At 44.1% G+C, this 19830-nt stretch overlaps 1 protein-coding gene across 1 annotated transcript in view; it reads right to left on the bottom strand.

The window, feature by feature from the left end:
• Positions 1–6513: 6513 nt before the first annotated feature.
• The window catches only part of asic4a (acid-sensing (proton-gated) ion channel family member 4a), a gene marked incomplete at its 3' end in the record, with an annotated part of 85780 nt that continues 72463 nt past the window's right edge, over positions 6514–19830 (bottom strand). Inside the window, exons 5-10 of the mRNA XM_080019379.1 lie at positions 14076–14129; positions 11940–12093; positions 8622–8713; positions 8418–8497; positions 7918–8025; positions 6514–6759 (exon numbers count right to left, since the gene is read on the bottom strand). Coding sequence (XP_079875505.1) covers positions 6514–6759; positions 7918–8025; positions 8418–8497; positions 8622–8713; positions 11940–12093; positions 14076–14129 — 734 coding nt within the window. The remainder of the gene's footprint in view (positions 6760–7917; positions 8026–8417; positions 8498–8621; positions 8714–11939; positions 12094–14075; positions 14130–19830) is intronic.

Raw genomic sequence — 19830 nt, 5'->3', positions numbered from 1 at the left:
CATTTCACTAGACAAGACTGTTACTGTATTTCGCTGATATAAAACACTAGACACTTTTCATTGTGAAAATTTTTATTTTTATTTTTTTGCTTCACCATTGATTGATTTAATTAGGCTTTTTTTTTTTTTTTTTTTAGACCAACGCTTCCAATGAGAAAGTTCAGGCTTTTCAATCATGTTGTTTTTAAAGAACAATCACACTGATGATGTATATTGTAAGGTTCTCTTTAGGCCTTTATGCTGGTTTATTAAGTGTAAATGGGCTTTTTGGCCATCTTTGTCCCAAAATATTGAGAAATTGACTTGTAATTTTCTTCCACCGTTTCCTTTGTTTTGCTTGCTTTTCCTGTATTCATAAATATCTCTTAGACCACCTTTTGTTTTTTTTTCATTTTGAGATTTAATTTAATTTATTTACAAATGTTCACCAAAGCTTCCATTTGCTCTGGAGTTTTGCATACCCTGCATTTGATATTGTTATTCTATCACTTTTTACATGTAAATGTTGTGTTTGTCAGTAATGTGAGTCGAGCTCACCCTTTTGTTAAGAATTTGAGTTAAAACACTTCTCCGCAGCATGTACACCCACAGGTTCATGTATTTCTGACCAGGTGACAGATTTGTTATAAGCAATCGTAGGTACCAAGATCACCAAAACAGTTTTATTTATTTTTGACCTATAAATTATTTTACCCGATTCACATGATGTGTATATTGTTTTGAAATGTACATTCCACATTCATGTGTGAACTTCAAATTTCTAAATGAACTGTGAATTATTGTAATTATTAAATAAAATAATATTTAATTATAAATATTCACTGGTATTTATATTTTCTTTGCTCTATTTTTGGGGTTTGTTACAGGGTTTATTCTGGCATTCCATAATCTATTTATGTGTGTGTGTGTGTGTGTGTGTGTGTGTGTGTGTGTGTGTGTGTATAAAATTACACAGCCATTTGTTATATACATCCATATCACACGTTAACCTCAGCGCATCTCATTGGTTGATTTAAAACCATTAAAACCATCACTAATTACCAGCTCTGACATGGACTCCACAAGACCTCTGAAGGTGTCCTGTGGTATCTGGCACCAAGACGTTAGCAGCAGATCCTTTAAGTCCTGGAAGTTGCGAGGTGGGTCCCCCATGTATCAGGCTTGTTGTTCCAGCACATCCCACAGATGCATGATCGGCCATCCACATGATGTAAAAGAAAACAGACCACCGATTCATCAGACCAGGGCACCTTCTTCCACTGCTCCATGGTCCAGCCCTGACGCTCACTCATTGTAGGAGCTTTCAGCAGTGGACTGGATGGACATGGGAACACTGACCAGTCTGCAGCTACGCAGCTCCATACACAGCAAGCTGCAATGCACTGTGTGTTCTGACACCTTTCTATCATCGCAGCATTAACTTTTTCAGCAATTAGTGCTACAGTAGCTCTTATGTGGGATCGGAGCAGACAGGTTAGACTTCTCTCCCCATGCGCATCAGTGAGCCAATGGGTGTCCATGACCCTGTCGCTGGTTCACCGGTTGTCCTTCCTTGGACCACTTTTGGTAGGTACTAACCACTGTATACCGGGAACACCCCACAAGACCTGCCATTTTGGAGATGCTCTGACCCAGTCATCTTGCCATCACAATTTGGTCCTTGTCAAAGTTACTCAGATCGTTATTCTTGCCCATTTTTCCTGCTTCTAACACATCAACTTCAAGAACTGACTGTTCACTTGCTGTCAAATATATCCCACCCCTTGACAGGTGCCATTGGAACGAGATGGACAATGTTATTCACTTTGCCTGTCAGTGGTTTTAATGTTGTGGCTGATAGGCGTTTATATACAGTATGTGTGTGTGTGTGTGTGTGTGTGTGTGTACATATATATATATATATATAGATAAATAGATCTTTTTCCAAGAAATTCAGCACAAAGGGGCTATTTTTAAGGTAGGCTTTTTTCCAGGACGTACATTTCTGAGGACAAAATTCAAGAACCTCAAGGACCTGGTGAAAGCCCTGTTGTGTTGTTATGTTCCTGGGACTATGTTATAAAAAAAAAATCCCTCTTTGTCCTTTAGGTGTCAGCAAATGCACATTGCATTGTCAACAAAAAAAAAAAAAGGGTCCTTGAAAGATGCGAGCTTCTCTCTCCTGAGGGTGCACAGTGTTGCAATAAAATAAAAAGATGCATTTTAAAAATTAACTTCACTCTTTTGTTTGAAATTCATCCTCTGTCATTCCGGTGCAGAACCGGCAAAATCCCAACGCAAAATTACAGCTTTAGCATTTTGAGGGGTCCGTACGCGGCGGCCCCTGAGGCCCCGCTGTAAAAAAAGAAAAAAAAAGAGAGAACCCACATAATTACAGAGGAGTCAAACATAATTGTATGTCATTATTTTGTACTTTGTTTTTACGTGTAATCCCTGGACTTTCTCCTCCCTGAGGGCCAACGCCGTCAGTTCACTTTGTTTCCTAAATAGCGACGTTAATAATGTGCTCTACAATGGATCCCATCAAATTAAACAGATCATTTTCTCTTTTGTGATGTGTTTATGTTGAAATTCTGCCAATTGATTTTGACTCCTCGGCGGAAAATGGATACTGTTGCTTCTGGAGCTCCCCCGCACCCAGTTAAAATTGTAGTCATACAACAATTACAGCACCAAAACCCATTGGATTTTCTTTCTTGTTTATGTTTTTGTTTGTTTTTTCAGGAGGGGGGCGGCGCTTATTTGGGGCAAATATTGGTTCTGTCTTGTGGTGAATGAATCCAGATGAAACGTATGGCATGAATCATTTTTCTTGGGATGTTTCGTCAAAGTGAACCTGGTGCTGGATTTAGGAGTCATCCGGTTTATCAATCTAAACTTTTAATAGTCATCATATGTACCATAACATTTATAAAATGTGTTCTAACAGAGGAAACCATCACAAGATTAGACTTCTGTACAAAATGTAAGCGCTTTTGTTTTTTTGTGTTTTTTGTGTTTTTTGTGTTGTTTTTTTTTTTTTTTTTACGGGAGTGAATCGTCCATTTTCCATTTTGCTTTTTCCGTTGCGGTCCCTGATGTCGACGTCGCCTCCCCATCTTGAAATTCCATTCTTGACGTGGTCTTTCATGTCAGCCGGCGCAGACATCACCCGCTTTTTGTTTCTCACATGTGACAATCAGGGTAAAAAATTAAATAAAAAATTCAAACAACACAGATTCAAAGCCTAATAATAATGATACTCATAATATTGCTGGGAGGTTTAAAGAGCTCGGTATTTGGTGAATATAGGATACGATCTAGCAAACGAAAAATAAAATAAAATAAATGTCCAAGGTGGGAGGATGGAAAGGTCGGGCCAAAAAATAAAAAAAATAAAAAATTGAGTTGTTGTCGAATAATCGAGGAACAGAGAGTCATGATGGGTGAATGGGGAAAATTCCAAGAATGCAAAGCTACATGTTGTCAAGGAAAGGAGGGGTGGGGGTGGCGGGGAGGGCCTCCCATCTGCTGCGGAATGGACTTCACCGCCCACCCATATAGTCACAAGGCACATCAATCGGGAGTGCTTGCAGTCGACAAAAAAGGAACCAAAAAAATGTTTTTTGTTTTTTTTTGTGGATCCCGGTATCTGGCGGGGGATTTCTAAAAAGCATTTTGTGAAGATTTTCCGGCCGGCCTGAAAACATAATGCGGCCCCCATGTTGCTCTCCATACGCTCCCCGTGCAACTTGTTTGAGGATCTCTACAATTATCGACGACGGAGGAGGAGATTGCTATGCGCGGCCTGTACAGGATGCCATCCGAGACCGTGATTGGGAACCTTTTGAAAATGTCAAAGTGACACATGATTATGAATATTAAACAGCCGCGGGTCCGTGATTACTTGCTAGACAGGGAGGGTGGGATTTGACGGGGCCCGGTAGCGGCTGGTATCGCTCTGCAAGACTTCCAAGGGTAATAAAGCGGTATTTCACATACCACAAGTGTCCGTTGCCATTTCAGAGCATGACGACCCTGTGATAAGATGCACATTCCATTTACACAGCAGACTAATATTAGATTTACACATCTTTGTCAAGTTCACAATACCTAATCTAACAAAGTATATGTCTGTTAAAATTTGGCATCTTTTGATGCTTGAAATAATGACATTTACTCAGATACTGAATGGCTAAACTGAAAGACAACTGAAGATGACAAGTGAGCGAGTGCACCAAAGAAGAGGCAGAAGATTCCTCCACCAAGAAGGACCGGCTGCTATGGGCGAGTGACTATTGCATTGTTGTGTTTATTATTGGTGCGCCGAGACCAGACTAGAGGTTTTCTAAGCCAAACACAAAATTCGGACCCAGACTCGATTGGAACCGATAAAATTTGTCCCAAGATCCAATTAGGACCGACCATTAAAAGATAAATAAATACCTTGTGGTATACAAGGGTCCACTGCGCCTCAGACGGTCGGGGTCGTGCAGTCACATGAAGTCCACGACACCAGACTACTACCTGTCTTATGGTGCATTGTTATGTTTATTATCGGTTTGCCGACACCAGCATTTTGTCTTTCTAACCGTGGATGAAATCTGTGGACTGACTTGAAGTGTTTGCTGCTGGATCTACAACCGTATGAACAACTTTGTAAATTGCGAGTGGTCGGGCGACGATGCCGCATAACTTTTATCGATAAATATATAAGATGATGCGGTGGCCTATAGCCTATTTTATCTCTTATAATGCATTGCTGCTTAGTCATTAATCATTTCAATATGTCTTGATGCGATACGCCGCGGTGCAATTAGACCCGGGGTCAAAGTAGGGGGGCAAAGGAGTGACTGAGAAAGTGTCCACCCTTATATACGGGGCTCTTTTAGTTTCGTTCAATAAGGAAACGGGGGAAAACAAATACATCTACGATAAAAACACACTGTTCACGCAGCGTCCGCTATCTCCGTGATCGCCTGCGATCTCCGCTCCGCTGCTCCGCTGCTCCGTTGTGCCCCGATCGCTCCCTCTCCAGGGAGGGCCAAATTCCTGACTGGGCGGGCCTGGCCCCCCTGGGGGTCTGAGTGGACTGCCGTTGCCAGTCATTAAGTTGCTGCGCCGCACACCACAGCACGTTTTTAAAACAGTCGGCAACACCCCTCGCCCGCTACCCTATTCAGTCTGGTGTTTTTTTTTTGTTTTTGTTTTTTTTACAGTTCAGACCAGTTAAGCTTCTATTGCTCGGTCGTGTGCGTTAAACAACAGAGTGCACACACATCGACGCACACCTGAACTGTAAAGACGAAGCCTTGTTTAATATATCTTTTTTTTAACGATACCACCGGTTCACGAATGAAGATGCTTGGAAAACAAATGAACGAACAAACAGAAGTGATTATTGCTTAAAGCGGGCTTAAAGCTGTGGACTTTGTTTGAAGTAAAAAGAAAATACACGACCACAACAGTACCACCGATGCAGTATCACCAGTACGAACGTCGGGGGTGCGGAACTTGGCCGGTCGGTGAAATATCAGTACAGTCGTCATAAAAAAACAATAATAATAACAACTGTAATAGAAGACTGGCCCGCTCCGAAAAAAGTCAGAGGCGACTGGGTCGTTTTTGGGAGTTGAAGTCGACCCCTGGATGCGGGTATCGGGAGTCGGCGGATAAAGAAGCGAGAGACACGTAAGCGTACGCCATTTGCTACAATCATGATTGTTGTTCATCGTATAAATATCGACTCGGAAAAAAAAAGAAAGTTGTATAAACAAACGACCCAGAGTGAATATATACCACAGAGATTCAGAAACGCAAAAACAACAGCCACCGGTTGAAACTCCGGAAAAAAACCTCTCCGTCGCTATTCAAAGTCGGATCCTACCTATGTACAAAGGTTTCATTTTTTTAACCGCTACTCGTACACGATAAAGAAGAATCGCCGGAGAACAACCTCCGCGTTAAACAACGCCATGAGTCATGGGCGGTTGGAGAGAAAGATTCGGGGAAAAGGAGGGCGCGGGTCGATGAATGACTGTCAGTCACGTTGTGCTCTCGTCCCGTTTCGGCGACGTGCGGTCCCTTGTCGTCTTTTTTTTTTTTTTGCGCTTTTTTGCGTGATTGAAGTCCCCAAGATGGCCCTGGGACGCTCAAGGTCGGAGCAAAGTCGGGGCGGGGGAGAAAAAAAAAGATTAAAGAAAGAGAGAGAAAAAACAAAACCCACCCCCCCCCAAAAAAAACGCCCGACGTGTCCCAATTTGTGTTAGCAGCGCACGCTAGGTGTTCGACTTTGGCTGTAGCTTCGTGTTGTGGTTTTTAATTTTTTCGTTATTTTTTTTCTTTCTTTCTTTTTAAGCCCCCACCCCACACACACACACACACACACCCCCCAACAGGAGACACTGAGGGTTTGTTTATGCCGCCCCACCCCCGCTCACAGCACAGAGAGCTTGCGTCTCTTTGTTGTCATCAGGAATGGGAACAAACAAACAAACAAACAAACAAACAAACAAACAAACAAACAAGTCGGCTCTAGCAAGCAAAGTCCTCAAACACGCCGTGACGCCCGCTGCGCTGTAGCGGTTGCTGTTGCTGTTGCTGTTGTTGTTGCGGTGGTGGTGGTGGTGGTGGTGGTGGTGGTGGTCGTGGCTGTTGCGGTTGTTGTGGTTGTTGTTGTTGGTGGTGGTGGAGGTGGTGGTGATGGTGGTGGTGGTGGTTGGGGAGGATGGTGTTGGCGTAGGCCCCCTCCGGGTGAGTCCGTGTCATGGCGTTGGGTTCCTGCCGGAGACACGTGGGGGGAGTCAAAACCATCTATCTATCTATCTATCTATCTATCTATCTATCTATCTATCTATCTATCTATCTATCTATCTATCTATCTATCTATCTATCTATCTATCTATCTATCTATCTATCTATCTATCTATCTATCTATCTATCTATCTATCTATCTGTCTGTCTGTCTGTCTGTCTATCTATCTATCTATCTATCTATCTATCTATCTATCTATCTATCTATCTGTCTATCTATCTATCTATCTATCTATCTATCTATCTATCTATCTATCTATCTATCTATCTATCTATCTATCTATCTATCTATCTATCTATCTATCTATCTATCTATCTATCTATCTATCTATCTATCTATCTATCTATCTATCTGTCTATCTGTCTATCTATCTATCTATCTATCTATCTATCTATCTATCTATCTATCTATCTATCTATCTGGGAATCTCACTATCAACACTGTGTTTCACAAAGGATCCCAGTCGCATTACAAATTTCAGTCAACAGACCGACATTCTATAACAGCAGAGCGACAGAGAGTAATCTATACTATATACTATAAGAAGCAACAAATATATTTTAAAGCATTGGTTTCGCTATTTTTCCAACCCAGGCCTTCTAAAAATGTTGGTTTTCATCATTCACAACTGTTCATTGCACAACCCACAACCTCACTGAACGCTTTACTATTGAGAAACTTAACCGCTCTGCCACAGCTTCTCACTGTGCTCACATTCAGTCCAGCAGTCCAGTTTATGTTTGTCTTTATGTGTGTATGTTATACGGAAGAAAGAAAGATTTTTGCAAATGAGCCATTTGAACTACATCCATGTTAACGAAAGAGACTAGAAACAGAAAGTTGTGCCGCTTCCAACTGGCAATATATATTGTGAGTGTCCTGTTTTTAAAAAGGAGATTCAGCATTTTTTCAAGGCTTAAATGTTTGTCTTGCAGGACAGCATTTGAGCAGAGTGAGAAGCTGAGTGGTATGTTTCTGTATGTTTCTCAACAGTAGAGCTGAGAGAGCAGTTATCGCCTGGGTTGAAAAACAGCAAAACTGTCCTTCATGGTTGAGAGAGACGCCAAATTTAACACCTACACCATGCTGTCAAAGTGACTTTCTTTTCATTGTCCGTCCAGTACCTTGACTTTCATGTCCTCCAGACCCACGGTGGCAACGCTGCTGGTCTGCTGCTTCGTCTTCTCTTCCTTCTGAGGTCTCAGCAGGCGTTGCAGCCGGTGCTTGATCATCTGCGTGCGCAGAAACACAAGGCCGCCGGGTCGGACACAAGGACTCGGCAAGAGGCGACACTCAAAAAGACTTTGCCAGCTGTGACATCCGTCCGGGCGCACGTTGCGCGCACGTTTTTGGGTCGATTGGAAATAACCACTTTCATTTCATCCGAAGCCAAGTCCGGAGTTCACCCGGAATCACTGGCATTGTCTCCGTCGCGGAGCTGCGCGGGTGTCAATTACGTCAGAAACTCCTCACATTTCTAAGCAGCTACACCCCCGGTCTTTTAATGTCGATGTCAAAATGATCCAAGAAGAACAGAATATGAAAATGAGACTGATGGTTTTCTTGGGTTACTGGATACGCTTCTCGAGAGCTCAACTTTCGTGGAAGACGGCGTTCATCGTACCTCATAGATGTAATCCAGTAATTCCAAGATGGTCAGGATGCTGGCGCCAATGAATAATCCCATCTGGCCACCAATGTCTCCTGAATAGACAGGGGATAGGAAGTGATCAGACCCAATGGAGACAACCCCGGGTCTTCGGGTTCGCTGCCGAGAGAATTCAACTTGGGGCCGCAAATAACGAGGACATTAAGCATCAAGGCTCACCTAATAATCCCGCCACGTCGTAGGCTTTCTTCTGCTCGATCGTCTCGTAGTTCAGAGCCTCAAAGAAGATGTCCAACACAAGGAAGTTGTCCCTGGAATGGAAGAGATGTAATCATTTATTTTCTAATGTGAATTAAATTGCCCCTTTCCCGCACCAAAGCCAATGTTACTATAGTGTAATAATCAAAAAGCATATATAGGGTACTTGGCCATTTTTATGCCCTGCATAAATTAACTCCATCGCGGCGTCGCCCCTGCAGCGATCACCATAGATCACGCTAAGGAGATGACGCTGAGTCTGAGAGTGTAACCGAGACGTTGACCTGCTTTTATAAAGTCTGCGGTTGGTCGCTGCCATTGTGAGGTGTCTGGAACTTATTACAAGGCTTGTAACCGCACGCACGCTGCTCTGTCCTTGGAGTCACCTCTGAATATTACATTCATTATAAATATTATATCCACCCCTATGGTGGATCGTATTATTGTGTGTTTTCTTTTGTCTTTGTTCACAGGCAGTTTTAAAATTAAATTAAAAAGCATTTCTTTATATTTATTTTTATTGAAGGGGAAATAAATAACTGCTATCGCAAAGACAACCGGATCACTTTACGCCTTCCTCAGAGCGCTCCGTGTAAATGTTCAACACCACTTTAGAAATAAGAAAGAAGGAAAAAACATGTTCGCCGAAGAGGTCAATTGAAATTGTCACAATTTCAGTTCAATTGAATATCAGACATATATAGATAGATGCCACACTGAGTGCTCCGGCTCGTTGCTGCGATACGTCACAAGACTGGCCTGTAAACAAATCCAAGTAAACGGGGGAGCTACGGTTTTACTGGATAAAAAGCACTATAACGTTTACATTTCTCTACTGTTTTCAATGAGTTGTTTTTATATTCAAGGGTTTATGATCTAGAGTTTATGATCTGGAGTAGATTGCTCCACCGTCTGCCATTTCAGCTCATGGTTGCACATTGGTTGACCCACTTCCTGTGACGTACTGCCCTGAATCAATCATTTTCCAGGGGATTCGTACCCAGTGGCAGTCTGACTGATAGTGGATGGTGTCATTATTCTAAAGCCATTACACTGTGTGATCAACATTTACTTCATAATGATAAAAGCAAAAAAGTTGTCTATTGTCCCTTAAATATGCCTTTTTAATCATGTTATTGCTACTGAGTATATATGTACTGTACATACACACACACTCTCACAGAGAACTTTATTAGGAACACTACACTAATACTGGGTAGGGCCTCCCTTTGCTCTCAAAACAGCCTCACTTCTTATTGGCATGGATTCCGCAAGATGTTGGAAACATTCCTTTGAGATTCTGGTCCACGTTGACATTATTGCATCATGCAATTCCAGCAGATTTGTCAGCTGCACATTCATGCTGCAAATCTCCCGTTCACATCCCAGAGGTGTTCTATTGGATTCAGATCCGGTGACTGGGAAGGCCACTGAAGAACACTGAACTCACTGTCATGAAACCAGTTTGAGACGGCTTTTGCTTTGCGACACGGCGCACAATCATGCTGGAAGTAGCTATTAGACGATTGGTAAGTTGTGGCCATGAAAGGATGCACATGGTCAGCAAAAATACTCACACAGGCTGTGGCATTCAAGTGATGATTGATTGGTATTACCTGGCCCAAAGTGTGCCAAGAAAAAATACCCCACACCATGACACCACCGCCACCAGCCTGGACTGTTGACAAAAGGCACGTTGGGTCCATGGATTCATGCTGTTGCCGCCAAATTCTGACCCTCCCATTGGTGTGCCTCAGCAGAAATCCAGTTTCATCAGACCAGGTTACGTGTTCCGGTCTTCAACTGTCTTGTTTTGGTGAGCCTGTGCCCACTGCAGCCTTAGCTTTCTGTTCTTGGCTGACAGAAGTGGAACCCGACGTGGTCTTCTGCTGTTGTACTGTAGCCCATCCACCTCGAGGTTCAATGTGTTGTGCATTCTGAGATGTTTCTCTGCTCACCACAATTGTACAGAGTGGTTATCTGAGTTACCGCAGCCTGTCTGTCAGCTCCAACCAGTCTGGCCGTTGACCTCTCTCATCGACAAGGAGTTTCTGTTCGCAGAACTGCCGCTCACTGGATGCTTTATGTTTTTCGCACCATTCCAAGTAAACCCTGGAGACTGTTCCCCAGGAGATCAGGAGATCCCAGGAGATCAACAGTTACAGAAATACTCAAACCAGCCCGTCTGGCACCAACAACTATGCCACGGTCGAAAACACTGACACATTAACCAGGTACCAAGTGCATGCCAGTGGAGGTGGGCAGTCGGGGATTCGCGAGCCACTCCCTAAGCAAAGCTTACGGCACACTAGGCATAACAGGTGCCAACCGGAGAAAGGCCATAGGCAACAACGTGGAGGCAGCACAAAAAGCCTCCAGATGGCTCTGGTTGAAAAGGGGAGAGCAGTGGGTGCAGTGGGTGTAGCATGCCACTTGTACACAGGCCGGGATCGGGTCGCCTGGAGGAGGGTGTCTGTTGTAAGACCCGAAACACCCAGTGAATCCAGGAAACAACACTGAGGATGTGTCCAAGTTTTGTGCATCAGTCGGTGTATTGTTAACTGAAGCTGCCGACCCGTATCTGCATGATTTTATGCATTGCACTGCTGCCACACGACTGGCTGATTAGATAATTGTATGAATAAGTAGATTTACAGGTGTTCCTCATAAAGCGCTCAGTGATTGCTCAGTGAATGTATATATATACACACAGAAAAAATATATAGTGTATATATTTTTTTTATATATATATATGTATATATATCTATATATCTATATATATATATATAATTAAATATGTTTTTTGTATTTTTAAATTAATGTGCCTTTTGATTGCATATACAATAAAATATATATATCAATTTTTTACTTTGAGTATTTTTCTGTCAACATAACAATATTCTGTCTTCAGGCTTTGCTTGCTGCATGGGAAGGAGACACTGAATTGAAGGAATATTAAGTATTAAACTTCAATGTTCCTTTCAATACAATTTTTTCTATATCTGTAATAGTGGAGGTTATGTCCTTCCATTTGAATGGGTTCTATTAATGGGGGCCAGTACAATAACCGTTTTAAAACCAAATTAAATGCTCAGTAGTTTCTGATTACAGTACTTTTTACTCATAATGGAATCTATAATTTCATCATTACTTTCACTTGTAAAAGCAATGGTACTTGTGCTTAATCACATTTTCGCTATATCCCGGCGTCTACTTTCAATAAAAGTCTTACAAACCTTCTAATAATTATGGTAAAGCCGTTTCTTTTCGTCTCCTCACCTTATGTAGTCCTCCGACTTGTCGTACTTCCTGGAGAGGTAGCGGGCCGAGCCCTTGCTAGGGATTTTGACCATGGAGAGCTCTTTTCCATAGCGGGTCAGATTGCAGGGCGTCTCGCACGGGCAGGAGTCCCCCGTGCTCTTCTGGAGCAGCGCTGGGACACGACAGCGACACGACATGGCAGCGGGGGGTTTATTTATGCGGGCTCAATTGGCAATCATGAATTTCTACAAAGGAAACCACAGACTACTACTACTAATTCGAGGTGTTGGGAGCTCTGGGAGTTTAAAAAAAATGTACAGCGGCACAGAGAACACAGAGCGCGAGCCAGCCGGAGGTCCAACTGTTTTATTATTTATTATTTATTATTAAGACCGCTGAGGTAGGTTCTATAGCCCCTGGCCGTCGCTACCCAGGGCTTCCACACACAAGCTGACATTGCTGTGTTTAGGAACATAACTATGTGTGTGAGCTGTTCATTAAAAGAAAAAAAAAAAAGAGGAAAAAAAAACAAAGTCTACAAGTGCCGTAATTATGGAACCCGGGGGGGATTCCTTGTGAGAACAAGATGCTGAAATCAGTGGTGGCAGGCAGGGCCATCTCGAAAGGCTTGTGTCTTTTTCCTGAACTCACACTCTATCTCTCTCTCTCTCTCTCTCTCTCTCTCTCTCGCTCTCTCTCTCTCTCTCTCTCTCGCTCGCTCTCCCTCTCTCTCAGAGCTTGCCAGGTGTGGGAAAATTTGTGGAAACTCGCTCTTGTGATGCAAGATCAAATTCGCGAGGCTGCACCGATTCATTAAATTCATCACTTCATGTCGAATGGCTGCTCCAGCAGAACAATTTTCACCCTGAGAGTGAGGACCATTCATGGTAATGAAAGGTTTGACCCTTTTATGAGATTTGGCTCTTGATGAGTCACTCAGTAAAAAGGGTTGTTTGATTTTCCGATTTTTTGTTCAGTTGGTGTAACGCGAGGGAGGTGACCAGAATCAGAAGAGTCGGCATAGCTAGGAGTTGTGAATGGAATTCTCACAAGCCTTTCTCACCTTGGACTTCAGAATAGATTTTTTTTTTGTGAGTTTGCAGGTCTACAAGGAGGCCATAATAATAGGCAGAGTTGCACATGATTCTGATGTTTTTAGTGCTTAACAGGATGGCGGTGTGACCTGAGATTCGTAATAAGTGTGCCGTGGAGGAAGAAAGGTTGGGAAACACTGCTCTGAAAAAAACGATGTCACTGAAAGAAAAATCATAAACAGACAGCAGGGAGTAATTCTCTTTTTAATCTGCTTATAATTCTCTTTTTAAACTGCTTGTTTTGTTGTTGTTTTTTTTCAGATTCTAAATCCGCCCAGTCCCAACAAGAGGGCGGATACGGGCAATTAAGAATGCTCTGATTTATGTATTTTATAACTCTTATAACGAGGTTATTTGTATGCAGGAGCGGGACGGCTGTCTTTTCCGGGGAAGGGCACGGAATGAAATGCCTATACAACATTACTATATAAATTATATTTTTGGACTTATTACCTTTCACAAAGGGTGAATTATTCACCCCCGGCTGCAAGGAAAGAGAAGGGGACTGCGTCACACATGAATGTGGACCTTTCTTAAGTGCGATATATCTAAGATTTTCATTTTCCCCACCCATTAAAAGGGCGATAATTAAATTTCGGGCTTATTTGGCCCAGGAGCTCATAATTGCACTTATTCATCTCCCATCACCCTAATAAAGCATCTTCTTTTACTGTCACCGCAACGATGGCTGGGAAAAGAGAGGTCGGAGTCAAGGTTGGCTGTACGGGGTGGTGGGTTGTGTGTGTGAAAAAAAAAGGGGGAGCCATTGTAGTATCAAGGTGATTAACCATCGTGTTATTATTAAAACTTGTGCCGATGGAGCGTTAAAAAAGATGTCATTTTTGAACTTCCCGTGGAGGGCTACTTCTGCGTATTCCTATCAGAGAGGGATGGGAAAAAACAACAACAACAAAAAAAAAGAAAAAACATTTCATGATCACAGCTACTGATTGTGTTTCCATTTCCCCTCGGCGGAGCATATTTCTAATGAGGAAAAAAATAAAAGAAATAAAAGGAGAGCGAGAGCCAGAGGAGAGTGAGAGCGAGAGGAGTTTCTTACCGAGTGCTTTGTCGACACACTTGATTTTCCCGGGCGGGCAGATATCAGTGGTTCCTGCAGAAACACAACGGAGGAAAATTAGTCCGATCACTCAGAGACAAAAAAAAACAAAAAAAAACCCCGTGCTGCTTTTCTTGAGGAACCCGTCGGCGGGCTTATCACTCATCTCGTTCCTCAAATGAAGGTGGACGCATAGGGGGGGAGGCGATAGATGAGTTTCAGCCACAATGGCGTGGCCCGTCTTTTAGAGCAATGAGAAATGGAGCGTGCTGGCTTCCCCTCCCTCCCCCCAAAGGCATATTTGGAAAGTCTTTAAAAACCAATCAATGATTCACTTTCTCACAGCAAACACGTCGCCGGGGTGACTTATGATGACAGGTAGTTATCGGTGGCGGCGGTGGAGTTAATTTGTGGTGAAATGTGGTGTTCGGCAGCATGTTTTGTCAGAGTTCGCGTTCGTGTTGATCTTTTGCATGGGAAAATATTTATTATCAGACGCTGCAATCCTTTTTCGCCTGAGAGAACAGAAGCTTTCATTCAAGGGCCTTTATTATTACGATCTGAAGAATGAGATGGCGGCGGCACGCACGCGCACACACGCAAGCACCCACGCACGCACGCACACACACACTTATTTGTTTCAATAAAACCAAACAGTATGAAGGCAGTATAGGCCATAATATATTGAAGCTTCTACAGAAAGCCTTATAGGCATTTTACTTTGCAATTTACATTTATTTTTATTTTTAATTCATTTATTTATTCTTTATATCTTTCTTGACTTGCACTCTTTTGCTGCTGTAACACCTGAATTTCCATTTCCCGGAAATGAACAAAGTATTATCTTTAAGTGCCAAGTATTTCATGTGATGGAGAGTTGTCTAAGGAGAAAATAAAATGTCATCAGTGCTTATATGAATACATGTGCGATGGGGCAAAGACAATTGGGCAATGTGTCACAGGGGATTTGGGGAAGGTGTTTGTGCAACAGGGCAAAAAGGGTGTATAATTTAATTCATTTACAGTTTATTTGTGTTTACAAAAAGTATTCGGAAATGGTGCAGATAGATTGTCGTCCAATGGACCCTCTTTCCACTTGTGGTCTCCTCTGTTCTGTTCTGCTATTAATTATCTTTCCTACAGTACATATGTTTATTGTATTGCATATCGAGCTATCAGTATAATTAATATATATATTCTATATGTATAATCCATATTAGTAGTAGTAGGAGTAATAGTAGAACTTTATTTGTCCCCAGAGGAGCAATTGGTTGTGCAGCAATGAGAACAGTAATAACATGAGATCAAAAAACACATATAATAATATAATAATAATAATAATAATAATAATAATAATAATAATAATAATAATAATAATAATAATAATATAATATAATAAAAATGTAAAAAAAAAAACATAGAGTACATAATATTTACCAAGCGTGGTTGGAAGTTCATATTACCTTTTTCTGTTGAAGTTTTACAGTGAAAAGGCTTAGGGTATGAAGAAGTGTTTACGTCTGTTAGTTTTGGCGAGTGCGTGTTTGTACCTGTAATACTGCTACAGTACCTTTGTTAATGAATTTCTCTGAAGCATAGGAAAAAACTTTTTTTTTCTTTTTTAGGAAAAAAGTAAAAATCGACTCAATAAAGGATCTTTAAAACAAATTCATCAGGGCCCTGTCAACATCGAGCTTAGCCAGCTTCCTCAGACAGGAAAAGGTGCTGCTGGCCTTTTATACACAAGATAATAGTATTACAATCAAAGCTCAGCTTATTATTAATTCTAATGCCCAAGTAAGACTCAACAATTTGTACATCCTTACCATTCATTTTCGTGTTTACAGGGTTGGAGTGATGACGTCTAGAATCAATACATGTATCCTTGGTCTTTGTCACATTTAATTCCAAAAAGGCTTCTTGACACCATCTCAGAAAAAAATCTATGACAGGACCATGGGACATTCCCGCATCCATCAGCAGGCTCACAATAACTGTGTCATCTGCAAAATTCACAATGGGATGGTTTTCAATCTCACTGCGGCAGTCATTAGTGTACAGGATATGTAGGAGAGGAAAGAGTTTATCAGTATATATCTGTCTCTATAGCTGTTCTTTTCAATGGGGAGAGGACTGTGCTACTGCCTTTGACAAACTCTGGGCAGCGCTCATTGAGGCCCCTGTGCTGGCCTACCCAGACCCCCAACAACCGTTCATCGTGGACACAGACGCCGGCAACGTGGGTCTTGGTGCAATGCTTTCCCAGGAGTTCACCAGGGTGAGCAGGTTGTCACCTACTACAGCTAATCTCTCAGCCGACCGGAGAGAAACTACTGTGTGACCCGCCGCGAGCTGGTGGCCGTCATGCGGAGGCTTCGCCACTTCCAGCTCTACCTCTACGGCGGAGAGTTCCTCTTGCACACTGACCATGCCTCCCTCGTCTGGCTCCTCAACTTTAAGGAGCCGATGGGTCAGCTTGTCCGATAGCTCGGGGCCCTGCAACTTTGAGATACACCACCAGGCCGGTCATCTCCATGCCAATGCAGACGCCCTGTCCAGATGCCTCTGATGCCCCTGAGAGGAGTGCCGATACTGCCAGCGCGTGGACGATCGGGTGACAGCGACTCTGTTGGTGGCGGCCCTCCGGACCACCTAAGCAGATGGAGATGACTCTCGCCACCCGGCAGTGACTTTGGCTCCAAGTCCCACCTGGCAACGACAGCCTGGAGACCCTCGATCCCCAGCAGCTCCGCCAGGACCAGAGCCAGGACCCCATCCTCTCCCGTGTCAAGGCCTGGATAGGGGCAGGCCAACAACCAGCATGGGCGGTGGTGTCAGCACTGGGCTCCGAGACCAAGGCCCTCTAGGCACAGTGTTTCAGTCTCACCATTAGAAACGGTCTCCATCAACGCTGGCAGGCCCTGGGGGGCCACCATGAGATCCTCCAGCTGTTGGCTCTTCACCAGCTGTAGCCTCACGTCCTCCAACTTGTCCATGGCTTGGTGGGGATGGGCCACTTTGGGGTCACCAAGACCCTCCGCCGACTCCAGTCTCGGTTCTACTGGCCAGGATGTCAGCAGGGCGTGGAGCTTTTGGTTCACCAACTCCTGCACTGCCAAGAAGGGACCAACCCACCACTTACATGCCCCGATGCAGCAGTTTCAGGTGGGGTCCCCCATGGAGCGGGTGGGCGTTGACATCCTGAGCCCCTTTCCAATTTCCAACCGGGGGAACCGCTATATCATTGTGGCCATGAACTACTTCACTAAGTGGCCAGAGGCGTACGCAGTTCCTGACCAGACCACCGCCACCACCACACACTTGGTCAACGAGATGTCGTGCCGCTTCGGTGCGCCGGAAAAGTTGCACAGTGACCAGGGGCGGGACTTTGAGGCGGCGGTTTTCAGCGAGGACTGCCTGTGGCTGGGAAAAACTTAAACCAAGACCACGCTTCTGCACCCGGTGATGGACTGGTGGAGCTTCAACCTGTGGGCGTGACTCTGTACCCTAGTCGCCTTGGTGTTCGGGCCGCCCCGAACTGGGGAGCTGGGGGTGGGAGGAGGTCCCTGTCTGAGCTACTTCCACAACCTCTCTGAGAGGCTGCGGGAGGTGCACAGGTTGACCAGGCAGGCCTTGGCGGACATCGGGTCCCGGCAGAAGCAAGCCTATGACTCCTGCTGCCAGGGAACAGACTTTGCACCCGGGACCCAGGAGTGGGTCTACTGTACAGAGAGACAGAAGGGCCTCTCTCACAAGCTGTCGAGCCAGTGGGTTGGACCTTGCTCGGTGCTAGAACAGTTGTCGGACGTGGTGTACAGGGTGCGGCTGGTCAAACGGAACCTGGTTGTGGCCCTCCACCGTGACTGTCTCGCTCCCTAACAGCCCCTAGCTCCGGGGAGGTGTCGGGAGTTGAGGACCAGCTCCGTGTGACCATTCCAACCTCTGTTGCCAGAGGAAAGCCCCAACCGCAGAGTCAGCTTCCCCAACACCTGCGGCACTTTGTACTTGATTCATGGGTTGCTGAAGACAGCTAACCTCTTGGGTGGGGGCAGTGTAGCGTCCCAGGGGTAATAGTGGACTTCATTTCCCAGGGTGCCCCGGGGTAAAGGGGGAGGAGATGAGATGAGGGACCAGGGGGAAAGTTGTTTTTTTTGCTAAGACGTGCTTCCCTGTTGAAGTTTGTCAGGAGCTGTTTGAGTGTTCGTAGAATAAACACGTTCTTGTTTTACCACTGAAAAGACTCGACCGAGTCATTCTCCATCTCCCCTCGCTGCATGCTACAATATACTGTATGTCATTCTTTCTTGACTTTTGGGATAATTGTAAATAAATGCCCACGTGGCTTGCAAAACTCCTCCGCTGGACTTTCTTGGCCTGATCTGACTCCGTTCTATCAACCATCTCGTCCAACCTCACAACAAGTGGTACAATATTCTGCTGGGAAGACAGACATGGTTGCTCTGCTGGAATCCTCTGAGAAACAAGATGGTGAGGTAAAGAATGTTGTGTGCCGTGTATGTATGTGTACAATGTACTCAATACATTGTCTTTAATTTCCTTAATCTGTTGGAATAAAAGAGCTTTCCGCGAGCGGTGCTTAAAGTCTCTCATTTCCAATATGAAGTTTTGGTAACAAAGTTCAGAGTTTGGGGTACTCACAGTAATCATTTTTGCCTGTACCACTGACTCTTGTCTTTTATTACCAGCAGCTGTTACTCCTCCTCAGTTTGGTGGCTCAAACCCAAGCATTTGGTCTTCATTCTCCCCTTCAGGGCCTCCCACTGCTCCTGCAGTCTTGCCCACGTCCAGTGTTCATCATCTGGTAGGGTCAAACTCCACAAAGGCATACTATCCCACTTCTGAAACCACTTGTTGATAAGTCTCCTAAGTCATGTTGTATTTAGTCAGTACAGCTGCTTTAACGGCATCATAGGATGCACATTCTTCCTCATCCACCTCAACATATGCTTCGAGAGCCTTACCAGTCAATAACATTACCATTCTGGTGGGGCTGCCTACCCCCGAGGTTCTAGCAATTCGCTCAAACCATACAAAAAAAGTATCTGGGTCTTCACCGTCTTTACATTCTGGAATCCTTGGTGCTGACATGTGAAAAATAGATGCTCTAGAAGGTGGTGCAGAAGGTTTATCCCTCACTTTGCTAAATAAGCTGCACCATTGCCTGATCTCACCAAGAAGACAGGTTCATGCAGAGTGCGCTGGACTGAGGAGTGTGAACAGGCCTTTAGGGCCTTGAAAATGCAGCCAAGCTCCTCTTTTGTAAAGTCGAGATTTTTCAGAGAAGTTCCTGGTGCAAGTGGATGCGTCTGGTGTTGGACTAGGAGCTGTGCTGGCTCAAGGATGCTGTATTGAAGAGAAGTTGATGCTGTTTCTGAGCCGAAAACTGTTTGACAGAGAGAAGAGGTCTTCCACAGTTGAGAAAGAGGGACCTGCCATCAAATGGGCAATTGACTCTTTGCATTATCACCTGCTGGGCAGGGAATTTGTCTTGCTCACTGATCATAGAGACCTGAAGTGGATGCAGTCCAAGCAGCATCTCAATTCCGGAATTCTGCATTGGTGTCTAGCCCTCCAGCCATACCAGCTCACCATTGAGCATTGTCCAGGTAGGAAAAATCTTATTGCAGATTATCTGTCACGTCTGGCTAAGATGTACAAGCCAGAGGGGAGGCAGTGAGAAATGTGACGAAGCACTCTTATTCACTCTCTCTTTCACAAAGGAGGGCATTTGCAC

The sequence above is a fragment of the Zeus faber genome, assembly GCF_960531495.2.
Source record: "Zeus faber genome assembly, chromosome: 18".
In the NCBI taxonomy this organism is placed as follows: domain Eukaryota; kingdom Metazoa; phylum Chordata; class Actinopteri; order Zeiformes; family Zeidae; genus Zeus; species Zeus faber.
This window is presented reverse-complemented; position numbering and strand designations above follow the sequence as displayed.